At 40.2% G+C, this 15577-nt stretch overlaps 1 protein-coding gene across 2 annotated transcripts; it reads left to right on the forward strand.

Annotated features, from left to right (window-relative positions):
* Positions 1-4883: 4883 nt before the first annotated feature.
* LOC147639782 (uncharacterized) lies at positions 4884-9963 on the forward strand. Of its 2 annotated transcripts, XR_015261995.1 has the most exons (4): positions 5051-7063; positions 7171-8433; positions 9134-9255; positions 9560-9963. XR_015261995.1 is itself a non-coding variant. In XM_086774046.1 (3 exons), exons 1-3 carry the CDS (start codon positions 5639-5641, stop codon positions 9188-9190), a joined length of 2745 nt encoding a protein of 914 aa, XP_086630172.1. In that variant the 5' UTR covers positions 4884-5638; the 3' UTR covers positions 9191-9552. The 2 variants fall into 2 exon arrangements, 1 of the variants encoding a protein (XP_086630172.1); XM_086774046.1 differs by lacking the exon at positions 9560-9963 and having other exon boundaries at positions 4884-7063; positions 9134-9552.
* The last annotated feature ends 5614 nt before the right edge of the window (positions 9964-15577 follow it).

Here is a 15577-nt window from a genome sequence, read left to right on the forward strand (position 1 = left end):
GATTAGGATTAGGGATAAGATGAAGCAAGAGCCCACGGTTAGGTTTATAAAAATAGCTTGCAAGCCAAAGAGGCGCGTATAATTCCTAGTGTGAATCTTCCATGTTATGATTGTTTTTTGAGAAGAACAACCAATTTAGTTCAAAAATCATGCCTTTAATCCAAAAATCTAAGGTCGGTTTATGATTTTGATACTAGCATGAGGAGGGATTAGGGCTAGGGTTAGGGTTAGGGATAAGATGTAGGGAGCCAAGGGTTAGTGAGGGTTAGGTTAAATGCAAGGTTAGGTTTATAAAAATTAGCTTGCAAACCATAGAGGCACACATAATTACTAGTGTGAAAGTATAGGCATGGTGTTTTACATCTTCAAACTCATGTTATGATTGTTTTTTTTAAGAACAACCAACTTAGTTCAAAAATCTTGTCTTTAAGGCAAACTAGTGTAAACAATAGCCCTACAAAATTCATAGTTTTGATTATTGATCATCAAAATAAAGGTAAGTTATAAAATCAAATAATATAACATCAAAATAAATCCAATAGTATAATATGTCACTTTGAAAGGACATATCATGTGATTACTAGAAACTTTATGCACAAGATTTGAGGTCTTGTTTATGGGATCTATTAAGGAAAAGATGTATGAACATTAAAAGGATGATATTTGTATCTTTTCCTTTTACAACAACATATTCATATATTTTGATTCCAACTCATGGTTGCTTAGGATTAGCTAACTACTATCTTCACAACCATTCATGTTCATAAGAATTATGAGGGAACTAATTTATGAAGCAGTAGAAAAAAGAACTATAAGAATCAAGTTACAATGTGGATGAATCATATGAGAAAGAAAACTTTTAAGCAAAGAATCAATTTCCAACCACTTTTGGATAAGATTAGGTGTGAAATAAAACCTTTTAAGCACTAGAAAAAATCAATTCCAACCACCTTTGGTGGTAAGATTAGGCGTGAAAGTGAAAGAAGGCTTATAGGAGGGGGGCCCAAACCATGGAATAGGAAAAGAAATCACCTATCATGTGGGAGGTTCAAGGGCACTACATTTGTAGTATAATTGAAAGGAAGCATGAAATTGAGTGGGAGGGCTTCGGTTATAAGTGGAGACTAAGTGAAATTATGTGGGAGGGCCTTGGTTCTAACATGGACTCAAATTATGTGGGAGGGCTTCAGTTCTAAGTGGAGACTAATAGAATTTGAAGCTCTAAAGTGAATACATCAAACACTCACGTGGGTGAATATACGTTATTGAATTTTAAGCTCTAAAATGAATACATCAAACATTCTAGTGGGTGAATATAGGTTATTGAATTCAAAGCTCTAAAATGAATGCATCAAACACTCAAGTGGGTGAATATAGGTGAAATTAAGCCATGTAAGATCAAGAGACTTTTATGGTGATATGAGAAAGCAATAAAGACACCATGGGAATGCTACATAAGAGGGGTGAGTCTATGTAAAGATCCTTGTATAAACGTTTAAATATATAAATAGTAAAGTTGATCTAATTGTTTATATTTTGACATTAAAATCACAAGATATTGGATGACAAATTATACAAAAAAGGGTATACAAAAAAGTATGTACATGTGCTCTAGGGGTTCTAAGAGGACTTTACTAGAGCGCATACACCTAGAGAATGGGAGAGAATATGCACTTGACTTTAACGAATTAATGCATAACATGACTGCCATATAATAAGACAATGCTAGTAATAAAGACTCGTCCAAAGCTATAACAATTATATCCTCAACATTAACATCTCATTAAAAAAAAGCTAATAAAATATTCACATGTAATTAGGTCATTTCAATTTGTTGCTTGTTGCTAGTATCTATACAAGATCATAGTGATTCAAAAACATAAAAGAAAAAGGCTACATAAAGTGTAAAACATTTATTACTTTACATATTCTATAAAAAGAAACATTATTTTGTGCATTTATTGAAGCCTCTTAAAAACTTGTATAAATGTCCTTAGGCAATGCTTCTGTAAGCCTCCATGTCCTATAATGAGGACAAACCCTTTGAAAGTTGACATTTGAAGGCCTACTGATGCCATTATTTTTCTTCATTGACAGAGTGCACCTTTATTCACCTTACAACTTGGACCAAGACAAAAGACTAACTGAGACATTCTCCCCAATGAAAGAGGCACATGAACATTTTTGCACCTTCTTGATCTTGTTGTGAGTAAGAATACTAACACTTTCACATGTTCCCATTGCTAGGTACAAATAACCAAGAAATTTCCATTGCTAAGTACAAGTAACCAAGAAATCTCCACTGCTAGGTACAAATAACCAAGAAATTTCCATTGCTTTCACATGTCCCCATTGATAGGTACAAATAACCAAGAAATTTCCATGAATATTGTAGCATATGCCAAATGCACACAGGATGCATTTGGCATATGCTAAATGCACACAGGATGCATAGCACCTCAAAAGAGGTTATCTACCCAATTTCATCAAAGATAAGCATGGTTACAACACATGTGTCTCTGGCTCAAATGAGCCTATACACCCTTACATTTTTCCTTTTCTATTTTTTCATGATATTTACAATGCCTTATGTGATCACTTCTACTTTGCACTAGTCCCATAAGCCTCCCATGGATATTAAAAGTGATGTTTATATATCTCTATAGCTCTTGGTCTACACATCAACCTCTTCATTAACAATCTCAAGTTCACACCCCATTCCCTACACTTTGGTGCCATCACTTGTGTGGTTAGCTAACTTGGTTATGACTTTAAAGGCTCATCTCATCTCATGTGATCATCATTTCTTGCTCTATGTGTGGGCATGCTCTCAAAAGCTTGAAACTCTTTCTTGGTATTACTATGTCTCTTAATAGCTAGTAGATTTGGAAACATTCAAGATTCACTATGTATGAAAAGCAATCACCTCACCTTTTACTCCCTATAACCTCTATGAAGGGTTTTTCAAAGTCATGACTACACCCCTCGAGCCCCCATGCACAAGCCATCAGGCCCCTAGCATCGTTGTGTGCTTGTGATGATATAGGGAGACTTTGCTTACCTTTCGAGGTTGTGTGAAATGCTCTCATACTCCACTCCTGATGCTTGTGAGCCATTATCTATAAACTATGTTAGATACATCCTTAGGTCAATTATCTATAAACCTAAACAAAGTAACTATGTCACTTGTGTTGGTTGAGGAGTGGTTGTTAAGCATGGTAAGGCTAATGGTTACCTTGGTACTGAGAGCGTTTGTCATTGTGATGGTTGAGGAGTGGCGGTTAAGCTTCGTAAAAGGCTAATGGGTGACCTTTGTATCAAGAGCGTTTCTCGTTGTGTTGGAGTGCACACTATTGGTTTTCCTTGTCATTGTTGTTGATCATCAAATTAAGAGTATCTCTCTCTCTCTCTCTCTCTCTCTCTCTCTCTCTCTCTCTCTCTCTCTCTCTCTCTCTCTCTCTCTCTCTCTCTCTCTCTCTTCTCGTATGCATCTCTCAATTTCTTCCAATGTTTGCAATGTGCATTATACATGAAACACGTGTCTATAGGCATTTTGCATCGCCTTACAAGGAAGATCTTGTTCAAGCATTGCTAGCAGAAAAGACACTATAGTGTATTTACCAACTATAAGTTTTTTTTTTAGGAGCATATCTCTCTCTCTCTCTCTCTCTCTCTCTCTCTCTCTCTCTCTCGTGTGCATCCAATGTTTGCAATGTGCATTATACATGAAACATATGTTTGTAGGCATTTTGGATTGCCTTACAAGGAAGATCTTGTTCAATAAATTAGACCATTGCCAACAGAAAAGAAAAGACGTTATAGCATATTTTTACCAAGTAGAAGGTTTTTTTTTAGCCCTTATTTTAAGGAACAAATTTTGATACTTCTATTAGGGGCAAGTGAAACCTATTTAGTTATTAGTATACATTTAATACTCATGATCAGTATATACTACTATAGTCCATATACTTGTTTTTTTTGGGAAATAGATATTTATAATATTTACATTGTGAAATCTTTACAAAACAGTACCGTTTAAAGAGACCGTGGGCCAGGGCCTATTCTAAATCTTTTACATTTCAATTCAATAGTTTACATAGCAGATTCCACCTATCATCCTCCCAGACAAAGGAAGACTGGCTCCAAGATACATGGTACCCCAACTGCATACATGCTATCATCATTTATTGAGTGGTGCATTCTTTAGGGGGCAACTTCTCCAAGACTTGTTTGCCTAGCCAAACCTTCACCATTGGTGTGGTTCCGAGAGGGTTTTCTATGAAGGCCACAAAGGTAATAGATGGGGTGATTCTCCTTGAGGTAGCATCTTCTTGTCTTTTTCAAGCAATGAGGCTTTGAGCACTTGTGAGCAATGGGTGACTGAACTAGGACTTATCTTTTGTACTGATATATTAATAAATATGTTTAGTGATTTATTTGCATGTGTGAAAGCAATAGGCCTGGGCGGCAAGTGCCAAAAAGAAGTCTAGGTGTGAACGGGCACAAGCTTGTGGCCACGTTGGACTCTGGAGTACTGCAGCAAAAAGACGAAAGCAGCGTGACACAAGCCGCTCGTCGGTAATGGCCAATGGCAATGGCCCATGACGACGTTGAGATAGCACTAGCAAGGGGCGGGGCAGGCTTGGGTGGCTCCCAATAAAACACGAACCTTTCACATGTACAGAGTGTGGAAGCCATCTAGGTGTTTAAATAAACTAAAGGAGAGGCATCGGTTTATGTAAAACAAATACATTTTTCTGTAGACTTGGAAATAAATCATCGATGCGTGTGCCCCATTAGCGTATAGTATGCAATATACGTACTTGGCTCCAAACGGCGTTTCCGAGAGAGGCTTGGTAAAAGGGAGAATCACATGTGCAGCCTTGCGTCGTTGAGGTGAGGCTGAGCTGCACAGCACGCCAAGCGAGGTGGCCGTTTTTTGCCAGCAGGCATGCAGAGAGGGGAGGCAGGACGTATAGGGACTTGCTGATCATGACAACGGGAGACGGAGGCAGGGGCTAGATCTGAGCTACATTATATAGTGATTTGTAGAGCAATTTGGGATAGAAATTGGAGATTACTCTTTTTGATTATAGGAAAGAATGACTCGAGAATTGAGTAGGAGTCCCTTTTCTCTCGTGGTTGCCTGGAACGTGTGGTTGACGATTCAGAAGCTGTGCTTGTTGCTATTTATGTGCTGCATTTGGGTTGCAATGCGTGCTTAGAGAGTTATTAGTTTTTAGGCTCTGTAGCCGGGGGGAGTGGAAGTTGATTCAATGGAGGCTTTCCTTCATCCGTCGAATCAGAGAGAGCATGAGTGTTGTTGAGACAAGCCTGCATTACTAGAGAAAAGAAGAGCATCTGCGCTTTTGGTGGAAAGCGATTTTAGTGAAGAATTGATTGAAGAGCACACTAGCTGCTTTTTAGGACCAAGGCTTGTGCAGGAGTGCAGAGCACAGCACAGAAGCATTGCAGCACATGGATATGGTGGTGGCAGCTCGCACTGCTCTTTGCTTCTCTAGCTGATTCTTTGTAGCAGTGTTGGGCTTCAAGCGAAATTCGGGTCACCATTTGTGCTTGTGACACAACCCGGTGATGACCTCAAGCGCTTGAAGGTGAGAAAAAAAGATAGGTGCCCATGGAAATCGAGGAGGGGCTTCCCAGCTTCTCCACAGAGCGGTTGCGTGCCAAACTGCGCGGGCGGGCGCCGACGCAGCGGCGCCTGGACTATAATGCGCCACTGCTGTCGGTGCGGAGACTCGCGGAGGCGCGTGGCGAAGGGAGTAGCAAGGTGTGGAAGCTGAGCGGAGAGCTGAGCAAGGAGCCGCTACGCGTGCCAGGCGCCGTGCCTTTTAACTGGGAGCATAGCCCCGGTCGGCCAAAGCAGCGGGCATCACCGCCCAAGCCCTCCTCCCCGTCGCCGCCTTCCACCCCTTCTCCCCCTATTTTTCGACGCGAATACCCTGCCTCACCTCCCCCTCCACCTTCGCCACCCCTACCTCCCCCTTTGCCACCCTTTCTTCGCCGTTCTTCTACTGCTCTTCTTCCACCTCCATCTCCACCACCGCCACCGCCACCTCCTCCCCGTCCTTTGATTCGCAACACCTCACCCCTTCCTCGCAGATCCGCCCTCTCCCCCAACCCCTTCTCTCCCCCCCTCCCACTTCAAACCCATTTGCTAGCCTCGCCCGCCCGCCCGTTTTCCCAACCTTTTTCCTGCACCACTTCTAATTTGAGCCCTTCCCTTCGCTTAAATGATGCAATCCCAGACCGAGGCCAACTCCCCGACAGCGAAACAAAAGGCTTCCGCCTCGTTGATCCAACAGAAGGCTTCCTCAGTGTGCCCCGTGCTCGGCGGGAAACGGCGGAATCACAAGAACGCACGGGGGAACCTCAACGCGAAGATGCGGCGGAGGAGACAATCTGCGCCGCAATTGTGGCGAAGGAAATGGCGGAAACGGCTACCATCACCGAAGTTTGCACGAAGCACGAATCACCACCCAAACCGAGTTTCAACGATAGCAACTCGGTGGTAGATGCCATCGTGCGAAGGTTCCTGGTGGACCATCCAGATCCGGCAGATCCCACTCTAGAAAGGCAGCAATCATCGTTCACAGAAGTAAGCTCAGATGCTGTAATTAATGTTCTGTCTTCTGTAGACAGGAATGGCGATGCCGAGGTGCAAGGCAAAGACGATGCCAATGGTAATCCATACAGCATCATCTGCTTGCAAGGCTACTCGGCGCAAATTGTCTCCTCCAACTCGACAAAAAAAGAAAAAAAGGTCGAATCTGCGGTAATTTGCTCTACCGCCCCTTTGGAGCAGAGCCGCAAAGGCAATAAGCAGCACAGGCGTAGAAGCATCGCAATTCTGGACTCGTGCAGGGTGGTGTCGTTAGGGATGATCAGAAATGCGGTGGCGCAGGCGTGTCGCAAAGCAGCAGCAGCATGTCTCCGCCCTTTGGCCAAGGCCAAGGGAAAGGTCACACCATCACGCTCCCTTGAGGGGGTGGTCCATCGAAGCAGCCAAAATCTCAATGAGCAAGGGAGCTCCGACGAAGAGGTAAACTTCAATCCGTGGATTCTTTCGTAGAGTTTAATTCTTCATTGGGTGGTTTGGGTGGTTTAAGCTTCAATGTTGTGTGTGTGTGTGTGAGAGAGACCCTGCAGGAAGCTGTGGTGCGAGAGGTGAAGGCAATCCTGCAAGAGAGACTGTCTCGAAAGACAGAGCAATCATTTAACTCCAAACCTCAGTCAGGCTCCTCTGCCAAAGCCGGTTTTCGGAGTATAACCTCCCCCTGTTACGATATCACAATAAGGAACAGCTCTGCAACACATTGTTCAAGTTGGCAAGTAAGCCCCGACAAGCAGGCTAGAGTTCAAACCTCCTCAAGGCCCACGACCTCTCGTCATGTACAGGCTGCAGCAATGGGAAGGGATGACTCTAACGAGTTCTACGATGTGTCCAACAGGTTTGGGTCTCAGAGTTCCACACCTGGCCGCACCAGTCCCTCTCTGCAAGGCCGGACAAGGTTGATGTTGTCCAAGGATTGGGGCAGCGACGAGTTCTTGGATGCAACCTCGACCCCTTTTGAAACCCCCCGTGCCTCTGTAAGTGACAACAAGTCAGAGTCCGGCTGCCCATCTCCTGCATCAAAGGGGGGCTCACGCTCAAAGTCATCAAAACTTAGCAAGAGGGTAGGCAAGGCTTTGTGGGTGGACACAAGAGAGATTGATGCAGGGAGCCCAGAAACTAGCACTAATGGTTCCAAGGGCTTCTTGTCTGGAGAGCTTAATGCAGGCAGCAGTGGGGGACTCAAGAAAAAGAATTGCTCCAGGAAACTCTTATCTGGAGAGCAAGGTGCATCTGCAACCTCTAATTCTACATTAGAATCATTAACGCAACACAAGGCAGAATACAGAAATGGGAGCTTCTCTAGGCTCGTGAAGCAATCGTCCCTTGACACCATGATGAACTGCAAGAGTACTACTGTGGTCTCAGTGCCTCCGGTCTTCCCTGCCAAATGCCAAAAGAATAGATTAATTGTAATTGGAGGGCTTCTTAGTCATGAGACAGGAAGCGCTGCAGATGTGGGTTGGCCCCTTGGTATATCAGGCTATCACCCAGAGTCTTTGTTAAAAACTCCCCAATTGCAAAGACAAAGCTATGCCACCAGATGTATGGTAGGAGTCGATGTGCCTCTGCCTCCTCTCCCACCCTCTCCTGCAGGTGGTTCATGGCTGAAAAAGGCTCTATCTTCTAATTATACATTCAATAATATTCCAAATCCATCACGACTAGCAGGCTTGCATATGGCAAGCCCTGCAAAGAAGAAGCGGGAGTTTTTGCCAACATCACAGTCGCCTGGCAAAAGGTGGGAGGATATGGTGAAGGGCAGCCACGTCCAACCGGGGCACTTGAGGTTTTCAGAGGTAAGAACTCGTGCATTCTCCTTTTTTCTTCTTTTTTCAAAGGTTTTTTTTTTTCCCACTAGCCTTAGCATCCGTCCAGTGCTAAAAAAGGTTACTTGGTATATTTTTATTGGCTGAATTATGAAAAAAACGCCCAAGATTTTTCATTACGCTTATTTTAAGGATACATTTATTATACATTTTAATTATAAAACCAGTATGTATTACCCTTATTTTAAGGATACATTTATTATATATTTTAATTATAAAACCAGTATGTATACATTTTGGGAACCGAAAGAGGGTAGATTGAGGAGTTGTTTGTATCTTGATTGGTTGAAAAAATGTTTTTTTATCGGCACTACTATAGTCATCACTGCCCCCTAAATATTTGAAGTTAAAAATTCACAAATTTTTCAAACCCCTTCAACCGGTCAACCTTGCTAGTGACTGGTAGGAGCAGGTCGTGAAGCTCTCTTATGGGTACACATGGGACGTAAAAACAACTTCTCCTAAGGCAACAATTTTCCATCCTCTTTGTTATGGTCAAATAGTACCTAACGTAATACTTTTCTACCTAGCTCTTCTGAAGTTCAATGGTATTTTTCTTTCTTTCTTTGCTTTCCACCCTTGGTTTTATGTTTTCATATTAACTACTCACCAATGACCAATGCATAATAATTCAATGCTCTTTCTAATGATCCAATGTTCTTTCTTGTAGGAGCTCTCCCTACAACCTTCCCCCAATTCAAACTCCAACAAGTATTTCATGTCGTGAGGGATGGCAATGCTGCTCCCATGCTTACGAGATCTTTTCCTTCACATCCTTGCACATTGACAAAGGTTGGGCTTCAACATAATTGTTGGCAATCACCTCTATCCGCACTCAAGTCAACACACACATCGAAAGCAATAGAAGAGTGTTTCTCTTATGGAGTTTATATCAAAAGTGTTGAGAAAACACTATAATTTAGGTTTTATAATGCATAATGCACTAGCATTCCTATGGACTTGTCTTAGTTATTATTTGGTCACATGCTTGATTTTTACGAGCTTCATGCACGTTTTAGAGCGTTTTGACCTAAAAAACTTGCAAAAATAACTCTAAGCCGTCAATAAATACACATACATTATGGAAAACTTACAGTTTCCCATCCCTTCTCGTCAAATTTAACGGACAAGGATGCCGTCAAAAGGTAACCCTGTTTGGCCACATGGCGAAGTTGATAATTATTCTTAGGAGTATATGGAATACAATGTCGCCAACTTAGGTTTGTTCCTTGAGCTTTTTATTAAGCTTGCAAACCCCATGGTATCACTATTTATGGCTTTGGTCCATAATATCTAATTTGAGGCATGTTGTAGATGCCCAAGGATGGTGACTGGCCACACAAATGGTCATGTATTTCTTAGTTTGAACTTTGAGCCTCGGCTTTCGTGATGCTCCCCAAAAAAAAAACATCCCTAGCCAATAAGCGAAAAGGACAAAATTGTCGTGTAGGTTTTCTTCCATCCAAATCCTTGATATGAGAGGCAAGTTTTATAAGTAAACTTTTGCTACTTTCATGGGTTATCTTAAAGATGGTCAACATTCAGTCAAAAACTTTTTATCTAGCTAGGATAAAGTTGCCATGCAGGCTTTCTTCCATCAAAATCTTTAATCTGGAGAGTCGAGTTTTATAGCAACTTATTGCTTTCATGGGTTACATTAAAGAAAGTCAAAATTCAACCATTGTTTTTTAGTTTTTCTTTTTTTAAAAGAAATCTTGGCTTGAAATTAGAAAGTAGACATGTTATCATCCACACACACTGTGTATTATTGTAGCAATTAAAATTGAGTTTTAAATTTCAATAAGTGCTAGTAACAAGTTGCAATTTCAAAAGGGTGTCTTGCTACCAATAAGTTTATTATCAACTTATATAAATAATTAATATTAATCAAAATGTACCTACAAAAAATTTAAACATTTCAAAAACAAAAACTATAAAATTTCCTTGTTGTTGTGCATAATAACTAGCATAATAACTATACTTACACAAGAGCTAATTCTTTCTATCTTTAGCTGTGCTAATTCTTTCTATCTTTAGCGGTGCATTTGCCCTATCAACTACTTATTTGCTATACTAATTCTTTCCATTTGCTATTTCCCTTAGTGCTAGGCTTCATTATGGCTGAGTTTGCCCTGCATCTCCGGAGGTTTGACAGAAACTCAGTACGAAGGACTTTGTGTGAATATATGCTCTTGTGTGTGTGTGTGTGTGTGTGTGTGTGTGTGTGTGAGAGAGAGAGAGAGAGAGAGAGAGAGAGAGAGAGAGTATATCTTGATACAGAGTTCTACACCCACTGTTAGGCATTGATGGTGTTAGTAGGGATGTCATAGTATCTAACTATGCATAATGGAGTTGATAGTTATATAGTCTTGTGGGTTGACTACCATGAGTATATAATATGCACATTCCTAAAGGGTGAATTTGGGCATGTTCCTGGATTCATCTAGGTATATAATAACTATACTTACACAAGAGCAATAATTGTTAAGCAAAACACATGTACACCAATTAAAAAAAATCATTAAGTCCTGTGATGATTGGTCAAAAAGAAGCTTTTATTGAACCAAGAAAATCACTCCTCACAATAAAGCTTTTACTGAACCAAGAAAATCACTCCTCACAATATCTTGCATTAAGCAAAGCCAAAAACATTTTCACCATCCGGTCAAGAAGTATCTACTCTCGCCTAGATTCTTTTTTTCTATTGGTTTTTCAATTGAAATTCTCCAAATGTGAGCTGATCGTTCCAAGGCAAGCAAAAACTTTAACCTTTTTTCTTTTCTAAATTGAGTTCACTAAATTGGGTTTTGTTTCTAACATTGTAAATTGAGTTGCAATGTTCGAGAAGGGTGCACCACCTTCGATCGGTTGGAAATTCAAAACGGTTGGTTGAGATCTCAAGTAAAAGGAATTGAACGGGTTGAAATGCATGCAATAATAGTGTAATTTTTTTAAAAAGGATGATTATTTTCTTTAGATTTTTGGGCCTGGTAAAAAATGAAGAGGAAATGTACAAAAAAGGTTTCTCGAACACTGAATCATAAATATCGACTTTTTTCAAGCAATGATGTCAATATCTATCACACTTATTTATCATTGTTTATTATGTGGTAGTCTAACCTTACTTAAAACTTTCATGTGTGCTACAATCAAATGGTAATGCCTTGGCACCCAAACATGGAAAGAAAGACATTGAGCTATGAAACCAACAAAAAGGAGCGTTCTCAATTTGAACATGAAGAAGAAGATTAAAATTAAGAATCTAATCATAAGAAAGCTTAAAATTAAACACGTACATGGATCACTTATCAAGTCTTTAAATTCTACTGAAGGTACATTAGGTGGAGACGAAAGACCTTTTTTACTTTGGGTAGCCTAAGATGCATACACAAAAGCAAGACCTTTTTTACTTTGGGTAGCCTAAGATGCATACACAAAAGCAAGCATCGAGAGAAGTCCACGTGGCTACCAGAGAGAAGTCCACGTGGCTACCAGTGGCTACCCGAGCATGCTAAAACTAGACGTTGCAACAAGTATAGAGATGCTAAAAAGCATGCTACCCAATGCTAGACGCTGCAAATCATCTTCCAACCAGCCAGACGCTACAAATCATCTTCCAACCAGCCGGTGGTCTGTCGCTCACAAGACGATCCTCCTATTTTTTGCATGGAAGACGAGACAAGAATCATTGGAATCTAACAGAGTTCTTTGCATTCCTTCTTGCTTTTCGAGACGACCTCCACTGCAAAAGCTCCCTGGCACCACTTCTTGGAGAGCATCGTCCACGCACGGTGCCCACGGCATGGACATGTGGGCCTTTGCCAACGCACAACCGGAATTCAGCCGCTTCCTAAATGCCGCCATGGCCTGCAGCACCTACGTCTCTCTCGAGGCTCTCCTCCAACACTACACGGATTTGGGGATGTCCACACGTTCGTAGACGTTGGCATTGGCATAGGAGCAGCCACATCCTGCATCGTGGCCCGCTACCCCTCCATTAAAGCCATCAACTACGACCTGCCTCATGTTGTGGCCTCTGTCTCTCTCTCTCTCTCCGAACGCTCATGTGTACGTTCATTCCCTTTTCATGCAAGAGACATGTTTGAAAGCATACCATCAGGAGATGCCATCTTCATGAAGGTAAGCCTATTCCTATTAGAAACAAAATTGATGGGGCTGATTCTTTTTCCTAAAATTTTATTTTAAAAAAGAAGGCCTACATGAGGTGTTTAACCTAAGACTTTTTTTTGTTTTACCTTGGATAGCCTAAAATTTTACTTTAAAAAAGAAGGCCTACATGTGACCTAGAGCCCGAGCACCGTATGGTCAGCATTCTCTAGGATCCTTCGCAGGTCACCTAGCGCTTCACTCATAGGCCGCTTCCTTGGTCCCTCATCCACCGTACTGGAAGCTCACCATTTTTAAATCGAACCGAGGCTGGTCAAGACCTCGGTCGACCTTGCTACGCGAGACGTCCTCCATTGACTCTCCGTCAGCTGTTGCAACTTTATCACTTAGGTCTCCACGACCTCATTCACAAGATGGTCAAAATGCTTCCCCAGCATTCTTGACATAAAACAGTCATTTAAAAACAGGTCATAAATACAGTTTCTATAACAAACTCTCATCTTTCCACATTGTTTCACCTCAATCTACATTTCTTAATGCACGTCCAATCATATATATTCCCATCGTCCTTCATCCATTCTCATCCAATCACATCATATTCCATCTCATCACATCTATCCACATTTATTCTTATCACATCTCATCCATTCGCATCTACCCATGTCCACGTCTCATCACATTGCATTCATGGATATCTCATCCATTCATATCTACCCTGATCCACATCACATCACATCCATTTCACATCACATCTCATCCATTCACATCTATCTCGATTCACATCACAACCATTTCACATCACATCACATCTATCTCATCACATTACATTCATTGACATCTCATCCATTCGCATCTACCCATGTCCACGTCTCATCACATTACATTCATTGACATCTCATCCATTCATATCTACCCCGATCCATTTCACATCACATCCATTTCATATCACATCTCATCCATTCACATCTATCCCGATTCACATCACAACCATTTCACATCACATCTTATCCATTCACATCTATCTCGATTCACATCACATCATATCACATCTATTTCACCTCACATCTCCTCCATTCACATCTCCTCCATTCACATCTATCCCAATTCACATCACATCACATCACATCCATTTCACATCACATCTCATCCATTCACATCTATCCCGATTCACATCACATCACATCACATTCATCACATTCATTTATATCACACCCATTCACATCCATCACATCCATCACATCACATCCATTCACATCCATCACATCCATTCATATCCATCATATTCATTCTCATCACCATCCCATCACGTACATTCTATCCACATTACATCACATCCACATCTATCCTCATCATATCTCATTCATACGCATCTCGTCTCATTCATCCGCATCCATCCAGTCATTCACATGCATAACTATTCACATCCATCCATTCATTCACATTCACACCTACCACTTCACATCTCATCACATTCACATCCACATCAATTTACATCACATCACACCCACATCCCTTTATATTACATCACATCTACATCATATCCATTCACATCCACATCCATTTACATCACATCACATCTTATCACATCCACATCCACATCTATTTACATCACATCACATCTTATCACATCCACATCCACATCTATTTACATCACATCACATCCACATCCACATCCATTTACATCACATCACATCCTATCACATCCACATCCACATCCATTTACATCACATCACATCCTTTCACATAACCTCACTGTATTATTCTCATCTCATCATTCTCATCTCATCATTCACATCCACTTTCATCTACTCTTTCACATACACATACATATCCACATCCATTTACTTTACATCTCATCTTTTCACATAACCTCACATCTCATTCTTATCTCATCATTCACATACATATTCATTTATATCACATTCTTTCACATACACATACACATACACATACACATCCACATCCATTTACTTTACATCTCATCCTTTCACATAACCTCACATCCACATTCATTTACATCACATTCTTTCACATACACATACACATCCATTTACTTCACATCTCATCCACGTTCATTTACATCACACCACATCCTATCACATCCCATTCATATCTTATCACATCCATTCCCATCTTATCGCATCCCATTTACATCTTATCACATCCCATTCATATCTTATCACATCCATTCCCATCCTATCGCATCTCATTTACATCTTATCACATCCCATTCATATCTTATCACATCCATTCCCATCCTATCGCATCCCATTTATATCTTATCACATCCATTCACATCCTATCGCATCCCATTTACATCTTATTCCCATTTAGTAGCTTTTCCTACTTCAATACCGATGATGGGACTTTTTCTAAATTTTTACCAAATTGCTTGGCCTAGATAAAGGTTCTTTTTTTGTGAACGGCCCCATATTTTCCAATAATGCTCAAAATTCTACTTTTGATAAATACTCATAATTTGAATTATGCTAAAAATTTTTCTTTTTTTCATTTAATGTCTTGGATCTCAAATATCATGGGAATTTCTCTTTTTACATTGAATTCTAAATGTCATGAAAATTCTTCTTTTATCATCAAATAAATTTATTTAAAATTTATCTTTTCTTTAATAAAAATATCCATTAATTTAATATGCCAAGAATTTCACTTTTGCTATTTAAATAATTGAATTTAAAATATCATGAGAATTTCTCTTTTATCATTTAAATATTTCTCATGCATAAAATAAATTTATCTAAAATTTCTCTTTGAATTTTAATAAAAATATCCATTAATTCAATATGCTAAGAATTTTAATTTTTCCATTTAAATTATTAAATTTTAAATGTCATAGAAATTTCTCTTTTATCATTTAAATAAAATTATCATAATTTTCTCTTTTCTTAATTATTTAATTATGCATAAACCTTAAAAATTAGTTTTCCATTGAATGTGATGAAAATCATTCTTTTAGCATAGGATGACC

The sequence above is a fragment of the Cibotium barometz genome, chromosome 3 (assembly GCF_041138505.1).
Source record: "Cibotium barometz isolate CiBa-2024 chromosome 3, ASM4113850v1, whole genome shotgun sequence".
In the NCBI taxonomy this organism is placed as follows: domain Eukaryota; kingdom Viridiplantae; phylum Streptophyta; class Polypodiopsida; order Cyatheales; family Cibotiaceae; genus Cibotium; species Cibotium barometz.